The 15,584-nt window shown below is 44.7% G+C and overlaps 1 protein-coding gene across 1 annotated transcript; it reads right to left on the bottom strand.

Moving 5' to 3' along the window:
- Positions 1-299: 299 nt before the first annotated feature.
- ptgis (prostaglandin I2 (prostacyclin) synthase) lies at positions 300-15,361 on the bottom strand. The gene is made up of 10 exons (XM_029775869.1): positions 15,168-15,361; positions 14,415-14,538; positions 12,147-12,322; positions 11,726-11,872; positions 11,367-11,494; positions 10,800-10,987; positions 8,171-8,336; positions 5,797-5,978; positions 2,032-2,183; positions 300-764 (listed from the first exon to the last, which is right to left on the bottom strand). The coding sequence occupies exons 1-10, from the start codon at positions 15,236-15,238 to the stop codon at positions 614-616; spliced, it is 1,485 nt and encodes a 494-aa protein (XP_029631729.1). The 5' UTR covers positions 15,239-15,361; the 3' UTR covers positions 300-613.
- Between the last annotated feature and the right edge of the window lie 223 nt (positions 15,362-15,584).

The raw sequence follows: 15,584 nt of genomic DNA, 5'->3' as shown, positions 1-15,584 counted from the left end.
TTCACATTAAGGCGTTTAACCCTTACATTACAGGACTAAGGACCTGCAATCTTATTCGCCACAATACACCATGTTGTTTTCCACAAAAATAGCCCCACATGGAGTACCAACTCCTTCCCAATTCATCCAGACAGATATAATGTAACTGCACTGAATTCTATCACGTAAACCCCCCTCATTCTCGTCGTGCTTCAAAGCCTATTTGTTGTAATGTGTGCACTTCGCCATATGGGTAAGGCTATGATGATGTGCAGCTCATTCAGGGCATTTGGTCTTGAGAGACAAGCAACACAAGCAAGTCATTCAGATACATTATTTATTATTCAGAGATATACAGTACAAGTGATATAGTTTGAATGTAAAAACAATATTGAAAAAAAAAACGATAAATAAAAACATGAAACTGATTTGTATTGAGTGCAGTCAGTGTCAGGAGGATGTAGGAGGAAGTCATGTCCTAGCCTGGTCCCAGAACTGGTTGTGCTGTCTTGCCAACTCCTAATGTCATTGTCATGCCAAACATGGCTATACAGCACAAACAGATCTGGGACCAGGTTAATCATGTCCTAGTTCTAGTGCAGGATGCAGGAGTCAGAGGTTAGGGGTCGTTGTCCTAGTGCAGAGTCTTGAGTCTGTAGCGGACCTCCAGGTCTCCGTCGGGCTGGAGCATCCCGAAACCATAGCGACTGGGATTGACCGGAGGGACGATGGCCGTTGGGTCGCACAGCTCCAGGTCCAGCCGGGAGAGGACCATGAACACAAACCTGAGAATCACATAGAAGGAGAGTAAGGTTAGTTAGGTCAATCCTCTTGGACCCCATTGGGAGTGTAGGACGTCTAGCATGGCCCTGGAGGCACGAAGAACACTAGCTAGCAGAAAAAGAATGACAGTTGACCTCATATTATAGAACCGTCTGTAACAATATCAATCACCCAGCATGCATTGAAAGGGTTAAAGAATAACGTGCACAATGCCTGCAGAAATCAATCTGGATGTAGTCGGCCATGCAATACTACACTATTTGCATATCACACATATGGTAAAGCCTAGAGGTTGCAAGCACATACTGTACGTGTACAGCTGTTCTACCATCTTCCCATGTTATCATCTGGCCTCTCACTCTCACTGTGGATAACTAGGATTTTACCTTTGAACTACTGATAAGACACTGACATCGGCATTTTGGGATTGTCTTCAAGGACCCTCTACCCCTCTACCGCTGTACATACAGTACATACCAGATGAGGCTAGTGTTGACCTAGTCAAGGGCTTTATGATCAGTTGACGATTGGAATCAGGTGTGCTAGCTCGAGAATAGTTCAAATACATGGAATGGCTGGGCCACCCCCGAGGCGAGGTTTGAAAACCACCGCCTTAGGCTATGTTTGTAGCGTGTCGTATAGCATATGAAACAACTAAGAAAATCCACTTCTCAGATTAGCCCTTTATCTATATTGATCGTTCTGTCTGCTTAGCTGTTCTGATGTATGGCATCTCTATTGAGTTAAAATGTTGGCTTGAATTATTGAAATGGCCGTTAACGACGGTGAGTGTGAGCTACAGTAATGGTACGTGTCTCAGAGGACGGGCTCATTGTAATGGCTGGAACGGAATGAATGGAACGGAGTCCAACCGGGGTTTCCATGTGTTTGATGTGTTTGGCACCATTCCATGGATTCCATTCCAGCCATGGCAATAAGCCCATCCTCCTATAGCTCCTCCCACCAGGAGATGTTTGGAAGCAACTGGCCTAAGGCAGCGATCTTCAGGTGATTGTAAATGCCTCGTGAATCATTAATACCTTGTTAATGAACTGATTCATCGGGGGGGGGGGGGGGGGACGATGTATGAACAACGCAGGGCGGCTTAGATGTACTTAGGTGAGAGGTAGTCTAATTGTGCTGTCTTGCCAACTCCTATGGTCATTGTCACGTGACAATAACACCAGAAGTTGGCAAGACAACACAAACAGAAGTGGGACCAGGCTATGGGTGAGGGACAACAGGTGGAGAATGTCATGTCACACTCACTGTTTGATGCCACTGACTGCAAAGTGTCTCCCCACACACATGTTGTCGCCTGCACCCCATGGCATGGTGTAATACTTTAGTCTCTCCCCGCCCTTATAGAACTTCTTCTTCTCTGTCCCGTCTGCATTTAGGAAGCGGTCATATTGAAATGTCTGTAAAGCAGAGAAGAAGAAAAAAAAACAAGTTATTGTGATAGATAGATGCCACGGTACATTATGTAGCTCCAGTGATGCTGCATGCAAACACACACACACACACACACACACACACACACACACACACACACACACACACACACACACACACACACACACACACACACATTACAGCCTTTAACCAGCTAATCCCCATGGGATCTCCTTTCTTAGCTCTTTAACCTTTCCACCATGTAATCCTGGCGCCATTTAAACACTGCGTAGTACAACACTGTGTATGAGACACGCACTCACACCAGATGAGGCTGGTGGAAGGAGCTATAGAAGGACGGGCTGTTTGTAATGGCTGGAATGGATTGAATGGAACGGTATCAAACACATACGGAAACCACATATTTGACTCTGTTCTGTCGATTCCATTCCAGCCATTACATTACAATGAGCCCACCTATAGCGTCATTCTATTCGAATCATTCTATTAGAGTAATTCTATTAGAGTAATTCTATGAGAGTCGTTCTATTAGAGTCATTATATTAGAGTCATTCTATTAGAGTTATTGTATTAGAGTCATTGTATTAGAGTCATTGTATTAGAGTCATTGTATTAGTCATTCTATTAGAGTCATTCTATTAGAGTCATTGTATTAGAGTCATTGTATTAGAGTCGTTCTATTAGAGTCGTTCTATTAGAGTCATTCTATTAGAGTCATTGTATTAGTCATTGTATTAGTCATTCTATTAGATTCATTCTATTAGAGTCATTGTATTAGAGTCATTGTATTAGTCATTCTATTAGAGTCATTGTATTAGAGTCATTGTATTAGAGTCATTGTATTAGAGTCGTTCTATTAGAGTCGTTCTATTAGAGTCATTCTATTAGAGTCATTCTATTTGAGTCATTGTATTAGAGTCATTGTATTAGAGTCATTGTATTAGAGTCATTCTATTAGAGTCATTCTATTAGATTCATTGTATTAGAGTCATTCTATTAGAGTCATTGTATTTGAGTCATTCTATTACAGTCATTATATTAGAGTCATTGTATTAGCTCAGCAGACAAAGCCTGATTCAGTAGTACTATACTCAGTACTCAGTACTCAGTACTATACTCAGAAACACTTTCACCCTCACCATGTTTGTGTATTTTCTAATAGTTATTTTTTTATTGAACCTTTATTGAACAAGACAAGTCAGTTAAGAAAAACATATTATTTTCCAATGACAGTATTGACTTTAGGAATTCAACAGATTGCTGTAATGTATTGTATTGAGAGGTTGTTTCAATTTGGTGACAGATGTTCATGCCAAGGATCATTTAGCTATTTGTTTTGGAATTTGGAAATATAAAAAATATATATAAACAACTTTTGGCCCATATAAACACATTGAATAACAGATTCACTACATGGAACAATAGATAGTCCCCAAAAAATTATCCACAGGAAGTTTGTTCTGAAGTGTCTGTCCTATACAGTGCATTCAGAAAGTATTCAAACCCCTTGACTTTTTCCACATTTTCTTACGTTACAGCCTTATTCTAAAATTCATTAAATTAAATGTTTTCCTCATCAATCGACACACTATACCCCATAATGACAAAGCAAAAACAGTTTTTTTAAAAATGTTTGCAAATGTATTAAAAATAAAAAACAGAAATAACTTGTTTACATAACTATTCCGACCCTTTGCTACGAGACTCGAAATTGAGCTCAGTTACATCCTGTTTCCATTGATCATCCTTGAGATGTTTCTACAACCTGATTGGAGTCCACCTGTGGTAAATTCAATTGATTGGACATGATTTGGAAAGGCACACACCTGTCTATATAAGGTCCCACAGTTGACAGTGCATGTCAGTGCAAAAACCAAGCCATGAGGTTGAATGAATTGTCCGTAGAGCTCCGAGACAGGATTGTGTATAGGCAAAGATCTATGGAAGGTTACCAAAACATTTCTGCAGTATTGAATGTCCCTAAGAACACAGTGGCCTCCATCATTCTTACATGGAAGAAATTTGGAACCACCAAAACTATTCCTAGAGCTGGCCAACCCAGCAAACTGAGCAGTCAGAGAGTTGACCAAGAACCCGATGGTCACTCTGACAAAGCTCCAGAGTTCCTCTGTGGAGATGGAAGAACCTTCCAGAAGGACAACCATCTCTGAAGTACTCCAACAATCAGGCCTTTATGGTAGAGTGGCCAGATGGAAGCCACTCCTCAGTAAAAGACATGACAACCCCCTTGGAGTTGAAGCATGGTGGTGGCAGCATCATGCTGTGGGGATGTTTTTCAGTGGCAGAGACTAGTTAGGAGACTAGTCAGGATCGACGGAAAGATGAACGGAGCAAAGTACAGAGAGATCCTTGAGGACCTCAGACTGGGGCGAAAGTTCACCTTCCAACAGGACAACGACCCTAAGTACACAGCCAAGACAACACAGGTGTGGCTTTTTGACGAGTCTCTAAATGTCCTTGAATGGCCCAGCCAGAGCCCGGAAATGAACATCTCTGGATAGGCCTGAAATTAGCTGTGCAGCGACGCTCCCCATCCAACCTGACAGAGCTTGAGAGGATCTGCAGAGAAGAATGGGAGAAACTCCCCAAATAAAGCTGTGCCAAGCTTGCAGCATCATACGCAAGAAGACTTGAGGCTGTAATCTCTGCCAAAGGTGCTTCAACAAAGTAATGAGTATAGGGTCTGAATACTTATGTAAATGTAATATTCCAGTTTTTTTTGCAAAACTTGTTTTTGCTTTGTCATTATGGGGTATTTTGTGTAGATTGTTGAGGGAAAAACTATTGAATCCATTTCTGAATAAGGCTGTAACATAACAAATGGCTGCCTGCCATCCAGGACCTCTCTCTATACCTGTCGGCATTTATAAAATTGTACCATAACTTCCTGTTTCTATCACAGCCGTCTTGATTTTTTTATGGTTGCTCGCATCAAAACTTTGGATGGAAACGTGGTTAGTGTAGCACAAAAAATAGCAAAGTAGAACAAAATCACACGATTAAAAAAAAAAGAAATAAGAATAACAGGAGAAAGTAAGTAAGCCATAAACAGGGTCAGTTACAGAGTCAGTGATACTCTGGGATACTGGAGGGATAGAGGTAGATATGTATTGGGGTCAGGTGACTAGGCATCATGATATATAATAAACAGAGCAGCAGCATCCTAAATTATGAATGTATGCGAGTGTGTGCGTGTGTGTGTAGAGTCAGTATAAATGTATGTGCATGTTATGTTTGTGTTGGAGTGTCAGTGTGCATGAGTGTGTATAGTCCTGTGAGTGTGCATAGAGACAGTTCACAAATAAAAATACAATGGTCAATTGTGTGGCCATTTTGTTAGCTAATTAGCAATCTTATGGCTTGGAATAGAAGCTGTTCAGGAGCCTGTTGGTGTCAGACTTCCTGTGCGGAAGCAGAGAGAACAGTCTATGGCTTGTAGGCACACATTCGTAAAAGCCTTTGTCCTAGGTGCTGGATTAGACTGAACAGTAATCTGAAACCAAAAGAAATCTGTACACTGGCCGGTGTTCTGTTTATTCAGACAATATTTCAACACCGACGGGGTCTTTGTCAGGTAACAGTATTGTGTTGTATTACCTGTGGATTGTGGTGTATCTGGGGGTCCATCTGAGGGCTGAGGAAGGGGAAGATACACACCCGGTCCCCCTGTCTGAGGTGGTAAGCCTGTCCACTGGCCAGACGAAGAGTCTTGTCCTGGACCACCTCTCTGGTGATGAGGGCAGCAGCCGTCAGACGCAGGGTCTCACTCAGAACACTGTCTGTGATTGGAGGGAGGGGCAATAAGTATGATGTCAGAGGGGTGGGCTGCCGGGTGCACGTGAATAACCCTATGAATAATCATTCACCTTCAATAATCATAATCATTACCCTTGTCCCAGATCTGTTTGTGTTGTAAAGCCGACTCCAATGGTTGACAACAGGTCAACATCCGCAAGGTCGCAGGGCCAGACGGATTACCAGGACGTGTACTCCGAGCATGCGCTGACCAACTGGCAGGTGTCTTTACTGACATTTTTAACCTCTCCCTGCCTGAGTCTGTAATACCAACATGTTTCAAGCAGACCACCATAGTCCCTGTGCCCAAGAACACTAAGGTAACCTGCATAAACAACTACCGGCCCATAGCACTCACGTCTGTAGCCATGAAGTGCTTTGAAAGGCTGGTCATGGCTCAAATTAACACCATTTTCCCAGAAAACCTAGACCCACTCCAATTTGCATACCGCCCCAACAGATCCACAGATGACGCAATCTCTACTGCACTCCACACTGCCCTTTCACACCTGGACAAAAGGAAAACCTATGTGAGAATGCTATTCGTTGCTCCGCGTTCAACACCATACTACCCTCAAAGCTCATCACTAAGCTAAGGACCCTGAGACTAAACACCTCCCTCTGCAACTGGATCCTGGACTTCCTGACAGGCCGCCCCCAGGTGGTAAGGGTAGGTAACAACATATCCTCCACGCTGATCCTCAATACGGGGGCCCCTCAGGGGTGCCTGCTCAGTCCCATGCTGTAATACCTGTTCACTCATGACTGCACGGCCAGGCACGACTCCAACACCATCATTAAGTTTGCCGATGACACGACAGTGGTAGGCCTGATCACCGACAACGACGAGAAAGCCTATTGGGAGGAGGTCAGAGACCTGACCGTGTGGTGCAAGGACAACAACCTATCCCTCAACGTGATCAAGACAAAGATGATTATTGTGGACTACAGGAAAAGGAGGGCCGAGCACGCCCCCATTCGAATTGTCAGGGCTGTAGTGGAGCAGGTTGAGAGCTTCAAATTCCTTGGCGTCCACATCACCAACAAACTAACATGGTCCAAGCACACCTAGACAGTCGTAAAGAGGGCACGACAAAGCCTATTCCCCCTCAAGAGACTGAAAAGATTTGCCATGGGTCCTCAGATCCTCAAAAGGTTCTACAGCCCCACCATCGAGAGCATCCTGACGGGTTGCATCACTGCCTGGTATGGCAATTGCTTGGCCTCCGACCGCAAGGCACTACAGAGGGTAGTGCGTACGGCCCAGTACATCACTGAGGCCAAGCTTCCTGCCATCCAGGACCTCTATACCAGGCGGTGTCAGAGCAAGGCCCTAAGATTTGTCAAAGACTCCAGCCACCCTAGTCATAGACTGTTCCCTCTGCTACAGCATGGCAAGCGGTACCGGAGCGCCAAGTCTTGGTCCAAGAGGCTTCTAAACAGCTTCTACCCCCAAGCCATAAGTCCCCTGAACATCTAATCAAATGGCTACCCAGACTATTTGCAGTACCCCCCCTCTTTTACGCTGCAGCTACTCTCTGTTATTATCTATGCATAGTCACCTTAATAACTCTACCTACATGTACATATTACCTCAATTACCTCAACTAGCCTGTATCCCTGCACACTGACTCTGCACCGGTACCCCCTGTATATTGCCTCGCTATTGTTATTTTAATGCTGCTCTATAATTATTTGTTATTTTTATTTCATTTTTTGTTAAAACTGCATTGTTGGTTAAAGTCTTGTAAGTAAGCATTTCACTGTCAGGTCTACACCTGTTGTATTCGGTGCATGTGCCAAAAAACGTTTGATTTGATTTCAAACCATAGGTATGTCCTTCTGGAATGCAATGGATCACAATAATAGGTTCTAATATCACCCTGTGGCAAGCAAACTTGAACCTTATTCAACCACAGCTAAAAAAACAATATTTATCAATCTTTACTCATTCAGCTCTCTGAATCTTTCCTTTTTTCACTTTGTTATTCCACACAGTTCAGACGAGCTTCAGTTCAATATTTCACTGCAATATTTCACTGCATGTCTTGGCTGGACAGGCAGAACCCTGAGAGCCCTGAGAACCCTGAGAGGCCTGAGAGCCCTGAGAACCCTGAGAGCCCTGAGGTGGAAGAGAGTGTGAGTGAATAATAGAGGAGGTTGCTTGGGCTCTTACCAAACACAGGTGTGCTGCGGTGCTCCAGTGTGTCCAGAGGGTGTCGCTGTAGAGCGCCGTCCTCCTGTAGACGCAGGCCTCTGATCTCCTTTCTCACAGCTCTCATGGCCTCGGGGTGCGTGAGCAGGAAACTCAGAAGCCAGAAGGCAGCAGGCCCAGCGTTACCCTGGAATGGGACAACACAACATAGACCCACAGTCAGTCCAGAAATGGTTTCGCAGTTACAGAGTATGTAGTGTAAGTTATAGCTCTACCGTAAGACAAATCCAACACAATGCTTTTTTCTCTTTCTTTCAGTCTCACTTTACTTTTATTTTCTCTATTTTTATTTTTTTTATTATCCCGCCCTGCATCACGATACTGCTGTACTGTACTGCAGTGATCTGAGGAGCCGTCAGAGCCAGCTGTCAGGGCTGTGTAGACAGGGCTGAGACGTCTGTCTGAACCTGTCAGCCAGTAATTGCTGTGGGCTCAGGGAGCTTCTCTCCTCACCCCCCTTCGCAGGCCAGGTCTTCACCGATCCACTGACAACCAGGGTTAATGCAAGATGAAGACCAGGTCCAATGGTTCTCTGATTTTCTCACTGGCCTGTCCCGTCACAGATCCGTTACGGCAGACACTAGGCTACACAAACCGTGTGAGGCTTCATCTCTTGTTGTCCCAGTTTGCTGTAGGGGTTACAGTCCAAGTGTTGCAGTGGAAATAGTCATTTCAAATGCTGCACGTTCCTACCAACGCCGTATAGTGTTTTCATCAGATTGAGACACTTTGAGTTGCCATTGAATTCACTGTTAGACGTGTACACGGTAAGGATCTTTACCTCCTCCTCCACTCCTCTGAGTGTGTATTCGTACACTGTGTACTGGTGTAGTTGTGTTGAAAGCAGAGCCGCAGTCAGGTGTGTGATGGACTGAATGTGACACAGGTTCCCTGGGGTCCATCATAGGCATATTGACATTGGACTGGAGCCTCACTGACAGGCTGGTTCAGAGATTCACTGAACTGTGGAACTGACCTCCACCCCAATCCCCAACAACACACACAGAGCCAGAAACATAAAGCTCTCATAACTTCTTGCAATATCTAGCGATTGTGTCTGTTGTATGAGAGTATGTTGTGTGTAGACAGCACGGAACTAAACATCTGCGATGTAAAAATTGCATTTGGCATGTTTGACTTCAGTGACATCTCTGATTCACTCAGTATTGTATTGTTACTGAGGATTCCTACAGTACCTCTGTACGACTGGTGGTGACAGAGACAACAACCAGAAGATATTCTCCGTGGCACTTCCTTACACTCCTCAGTTTTAATATGTTTCAGTGGTGATTGGCTCTGTCTGATTGTCTGTGACTGGAACAGTGAGTCTCTGTTCCAGAAAAGACATTAATAAGCAGGGAACAGTGATGCTAAGGGACTAGCTGTCCTCTCCTATCCCAGCCTGGCAGGTGAGCCAAGGTCCCCAGAGGGAGAGGCTCCGTCTTGGCGAAGGACTCTCTACCCTTTCCCCTGGTCTGAGTGGGCCGACTAGGCCTCCAGTGCTCCAGGCTGAAAGTAGCAGCCAAAGTCCCAGAGGGAGCAGAGAAGGCCTGATACAGATGACACCTGTGGCTCTATTCTTTTCTGAGGCTGATGGTGAAGGCAGGTACCAGACAGACAGACATTACACTAGCTCCCCCATCTGGCCACACAGTGCAACAGCAGCTCCTTCATAACAATTTGCTGGGATTGGTTTGAGGTAGGAGGCCACAACGAGCCTGCTATTAAACCGCCTCTGGAGCTCATAAATATAGAGTTAGATAATACTTAATTGCTGTGATCTATATTGGATTTTGACATCAATATTCATTGATGTCTATTACAGATGATACATCTAAATCAGTGGAGGCTGCTAAGGGGAGGACAGCTCATGATAATGGCCGGACCGGAGCAATGGAATGGCATCAAACACATGGAAACGATGTGTTTCATGTATTTGATAGCATACCACTTCCTTCTAAATCGTCCTACAGTTTGTGAACTGTAGGCCTAACGTTTGATCTAATTCTGAAATTAGACAGGTTGGTTTGGGCGACCCGCCAACTCTTCTGTTATCTTCTGGAATGTGTGGACCCATTGTCCCAGATCAGTTTACACAGAACTCCAAACAAGCCCAGGTGCCATGAAAACGCATTCATAGAAACTCATGTCACATTCCTAACAATCATTACTTCTCACATAATGACATACCGAGTCAACTGTGCCAACAAGGAAGTCATGAGTCACTGAGAGAGAAGAATCCTGTGAACTTATTCATGCCAGGGCCACAGGTCTCAAAGAGGACACAGGAAGAGAAGGTATGAGAGTGACATCCAGGTGTGGCAGAACACTGTGAAAGCATTGACCTTGGTTCTCTGTCATTTTGTGTGTGTGTGTGTGTGTGAGTGTGCGTGTGCATGTGTGTGCATGTGTGTATGTGTTTTTTGTGTGTGTGAATTTGTATGCTTGTGTGTGTGTGTGTGTGTGTGTGTGTGTGTGTGTGTGCGTGTGTGTGTGTGTGCGTGCGTGCGTGCGTGTGTATGCTCTTGCATGCTCTTACATGCTCCGGTATCTGTGCATGTGAGTGTGTGTTCTTGTCTTTCCCACTCACCTGGGTGGCCCAGAGCTGAAGCAGCATGGCTCTTCTCTGCATCTCCGTGTCCACTCCTTCCGTCTGTAGATGGCTGAGGTAACTCTGCTGCCAAGACCTGCTCTCTGACCCCTTTCCTCTGCTCAGCCACGCTGGGGACAGCAGCTCCCACAGTCTCTCCTGGGACAGGCCTGCTGCCCTCTTCTCCTCTAGCAACATAGAGAGAGAGACAGGTTAGAGAGGCAAGATCACCCAGAGAGAGACGGGTACACTCTTAGAAAAAAAGAGTTCCAAAAGGGTTCTTCAGCTGTCCCCATAGGAGAACCATTTTTGATTCTAGTTAGAACCCTTTTTGGTTCCAGGTAGCTGGAAGCTGGAGTGGCTTCTACCTGGAACTAAATGGGTTCTAGATAGCACCAAAGTGACAGGTACACCGAGACACAGGCACACACAGAGACATGCACATGAACACAGAGAAACAGGTACAGAGAGACAGAAACAGATTGTATGAATAGATCCATTCTGTATTGATATAAGTGATGTACGACCACGTGCATTAGATGAAACTCGGTAAACGTGTATATGTACCTTGCTTGAGGGTTGAACGTGCCAGTTTTGCGAGAAGACCATCAAACGTGCGGAACTCTTTGTAGACCGTAGCGAGTGCGGTGACGTCGTTGCTGTTCTCTGCACCGAACAGTGTGAGATACCCAGCCCTACGAGGACAGAAAGAAGCATTAACTCTAGAGTAAGAGTACGTCTTCCCTCTTGTGTAAGAGTTATGCAATTTGCTCCAGGTGTGATACTGTCATTTGTGCCTAAATCAACCCCCGGGCCAGCGACCCAGAGAAATGTCTGATGGAACCTGAAGAGCAGGATGACTGTTAAACACACGAACAGTAGCTGTCCAGTCCAGACAGAATTTGGTTCTGGGTTCTGGCTCTTACCTGAAGAGCAAGCTGTAACAGAGGCTGAAGAGACCATTCTGCCTCCAGTCTGCTGGACTACAGCTCCTCTCCTCATCCCGTAGCAGTGTCTGGAGGTGGAGGTGCATGGTGCTGCTTAATCTGGCCAGGCTAGGGCCCTGGAAGTGCCTGGACAGAGATTTTATGGAGAGGTCGAATTATTGCCACAACATGTTACCTCAGGGAATTAAATGAATTTGCATGTAATCTATTCTGGTGGGAAATTATGTCTCATTACAATACCATATACAGTAATAGAAAATAGTAGAATAGAAGCGGGATGGTCCTTGACAAGGACAGGTAGATGCAGTGGAATTGGATTAAGATGGTGTGTGTGTGGACAGGTGTGGATGTGCTTGAGGTCAGGCGCGAGGTCATGTGGATACAGGTCTAGAACACCTACTGTTCCATCCAGGCCCTCTCTGTGTCTGGGTTGTGATTGGGTAGTCTCAGGCTGAAGATCCTTTGCATCAGGACCTGGGCGTAGCGACTGAAGTCCAGAGAGACTTTGTCATCGAGGAGCGTGTCATAGGAGTTAGGATCCAGCAGCACAGTGATGTAACCACCACAAACACGCACCTGGGAGACATTACTTGAAACGTTAAAGCCACGGCCATGTCTGTACACGTCTGTCGTAGTCACATTACACATTGCAAGTGTTTGAGGTTGTTTGAGAAAGCGAAATGAATAGTGAGTAGGATATGCACATAGCACTACTCTACAGAGACAAAAGAAGCTTTTGAAAAATAACCTATCCAGGTTCACAGCAACCATTTCTATCACAGTCACAAAGACATAAAGAATGTGTTGAAGATTGATGATACTCGGGTACAGATACAGTATAGGATCGGCTGCTAGAATCTTGACTTAGAACTAAAGAAATTGATCATATTACTCCAGTGCTAGCCTCTCTACACTGGCTTCCTGTTAAGGCAAGGGCTGATTTCAAGGTTTTACTGCTAACCTACAAAGCATTACATGGGCTTGCTCCTACCTATCTTTCCGATTTGGTCCTGCCGTACATACCTACACGTACGCTACGGTCATAAGACGCAGGCCTCCTTACTGTTCCTAGAATTTCTAAGCAAACAGCCGGAGGCAGGGCTTTCTCCTATAGAGCTCCATTTTTATGGAATGGTCTGCCTACCCATGTGAGAGACGCAGACTCGGTCTCAACCTTTAAGTCTTTATTGAAGACTCATCTCTTCAGTAGGTCATATGATTGAGTGTAGTCTGGCCCAGGAGTGTGAAGGTGACGGAAAGGCACTGGAGCAATGAACCGCCCTTGCTGTCTCTGCCTGGCCGGTTCCCCTCTCGCCACTGGGATTCTCTGCCTCTAACCCTATTATGGGGGCTGAGTCACTGGCTTACTGGTGCTCTTCCATACCGCCCCTAGGAGGGGTGCGTCACTTGAGTGGGTTGAGTCACTAACGTGATCTTCCTGTCCGGGTTGGTGCCCCCCCCTTGGGTTGTGCTGTGAAGGAGATCTTTGTGGGCTATACTCGGCCTTGTCTCAGGATGGTAAGTTGGTGGGTGAAGATATCCTTCTAGTGGTGTGGGGGCTGTGCTTTGGCAAAGTGGGTGGGGTTATATCCTGCCTGTTTGGCCCTGTCCAGGGTATCGTCGGATGGGGCCACAGTGTCTCCTGACCCCTTCTGTCTCAGCCTCCAGTATTTATGCTGCAGTGGTTTATGTGTCAGTGGGCTAGGGTCAGTCTGTTATATCTGGAGTATTTCTCCTGTCTTATCCGGTGTCCTGTGTGAATTTAAGTATGCTCTCTCTAATTCTCTCTCTTTTTCTTTCTTTCTTTCTTTCTTTCTTTCTCTCTCTCTATCGAAGGACCTGAGCCCTAGGACCATGCCTCAGGACTACCTGGCCTGATGACTCCTTGCTGTCCCCAGTTCACCTGGTCGTGCTGTTGCTCCATTTTCAACTGTTCTGCCTGTGGCTATGGAACCCTGACCTTTTCACCAGATGTGCTACCTGTCCCAGACCTGCTTTTTTTCAACTCTCTAGAGACAGCAGGAGCGGTAGAGATACTCTGAATGATTGGCTATGAAAAGCCAACTGACATTTACTCCTGAGGTGCTGACCTGTTGCACCCTCGACAACCACTGTGATTATTATTATTTGACCCTGCTGGCCAACTATGAAGTTTGAACATCTTGGCCTTGTTCTGTTATAATCTCCACCCGGCACAGCCAGAAGAGGACTGGCCACCCCTCATAGCCTGGTTCCTCTCTATGTTTCTTCCTAGGTTCTGGCCTTTCTAGTGAGTTTTTCCTAGCCACCGTGCTTCTACACCTGCATTGCTTGCTGTTTGGGGTTTTAGGCTGGGTTTCTGTACAGCACTTTGTGACATCAGTTGATGTAAGAAGGGCTTTATAAATACATTTGATTGATTGATCTTAATTTGATCCCCCTGTTGCAGACAAACTTTCTTGCGATGCAGAATTGTTTTAACTTGTAGTGTATTTGAGGTTTAAAAAGGCTTGTAATTTCCACTTTGAAATTTTGGACTTGTGTTTGTTTCCCTTTGGAAAAATCTATCTACCCCTACAAAAATGTCCATGAATTATAATTCACATAATTTACATTTCCTGTTGCTGCAGGGATATTTTTCTGCTTTAGCAAACTGGCTTGTACACAAAAATAAATAGAGAACTCCTACCGTAAAAATGTCACCATGTTTTTGTTTCATCCGCGTTAGAAACTTTGCAGCATCTTTTCCAAACTCCAGGGCATGACCCAGCCACGGAATGAAGCCTTTGTCTAACGGCGGTTCATTTCTCTGTCTGGTAGAAACAGACAGATAGACAGCAGACAGACAGACAGTTGTCAACCAAGATTAACGCTGTTCAATAGAAGGAGTTAAATCACTTCATCTCCCACACTAAACCAACTGGTTGTTGCTACAGTTGGCATAAGGACATGCCCTAAAGCAGTCAACCGTGTGAGCTGATGTATACAGACATACAGTAGGCTAGTAATACACCTTGGAAATAGGAAATAGGGCATAACCAATGTGTGCCTTATAAGAAATGGTCTGCGTTTGAATGGTTTGAATGGTCTAGGGAAAGGTTATATGAAGAATTGGATAATCCAGGTTAGTGGTCTAGCCTGCACGTTCAGCGATGTTGTATGTTCAGTAAGGCATTTTTTACCCTGACATTTTTTTTCATTAATTGATTTCTGTATAGAAAGTACATTTCTTTGTAAATTATGAAGTAAACAATATGTGAGACATTGGTTCATCTTTTCACCACAATGTTCAATATCAGAGAGAGAAACTAAATTATAGCAAACGACATTGACTTCATCCTTGAAATATTGTACGCTATCCTTTTAAAACTCAAATAACGTCATTGATTTACAATGTCTTGTTTTACAATCCAAATGAAACGGAAATATGAAGAACATTTACCTTGAGCGGGAAGAGTAAAGAATGACGAGAGCGAGCAGACCATTGAGCAGTAAAAATATAGTCCATAACATTTTATCCGTTAAAGAGAGAGCTTGACAGTGAAATGAGTTCCTCTGGAGCTGTTGGCTTCATTGTCAAGTGGCTGCCCTACAGTAGTTCAGAGGTGTGGGTTGGAGATGGGTGTGGTTTGGGACAGGTGTGTGTCATGTTAGATTCTCTCTGTCACAGAACAGACACTGGAGCTCTGCCAATAAGTTTTCTGCATGACAAAAAGGGAACTGAAATTAAAATCTCGAGAAGAGTTTCTCAATAACAATTTTTTTTGGTATATTTCAATATTTTTTAAGAAGGCTTTGGCCCTTCTCTGCAGTTCTTCCTAACAGAAAAGTTCCTTGAATTAAGCTTCTCCACACTTCA

The sequence above is a fragment of the Salmo trutta genome, chromosome 14, assembly GCF_901001165.1.
Source record: "Salmo trutta chromosome 14, fSalTru1.1, whole genome shotgun sequence".
NCBI classification, from domain to species: Eukaryota; Metazoa; Chordata; class Actinopteri; order Salmoniformes; family Salmonidae; genus Salmo; species Salmo trutta.
The sequence above is the reverse complement of the archived record's forward strand: the minus strand, read 5'-3'. Positions and strand labels throughout refer to the sequence as shown.

Coding starts and splice junctions, on each gene's coding strand:
- ptgis (XM_029775869.1), bottom strand. CDS start 15,238: ATGTTATGGACTATATTTTTACTGCTCAATGGTCTGCTCGCTCTCGTC. Junction 14,539..15,167: donor CTTTACTCTTCCCGCTCAAG/GTAAATGTTCTT, acceptor TGTTTCTACCAG/ACAGAGAAATGAACCGCCGT. Junction 11,495..11,725: donor TGTTACAGCTTGCTCTTCAG/GTAAGAGCCAGA, acceptor CTGTCCTCGTAG/GGCTGGGTATCTCACACTGT.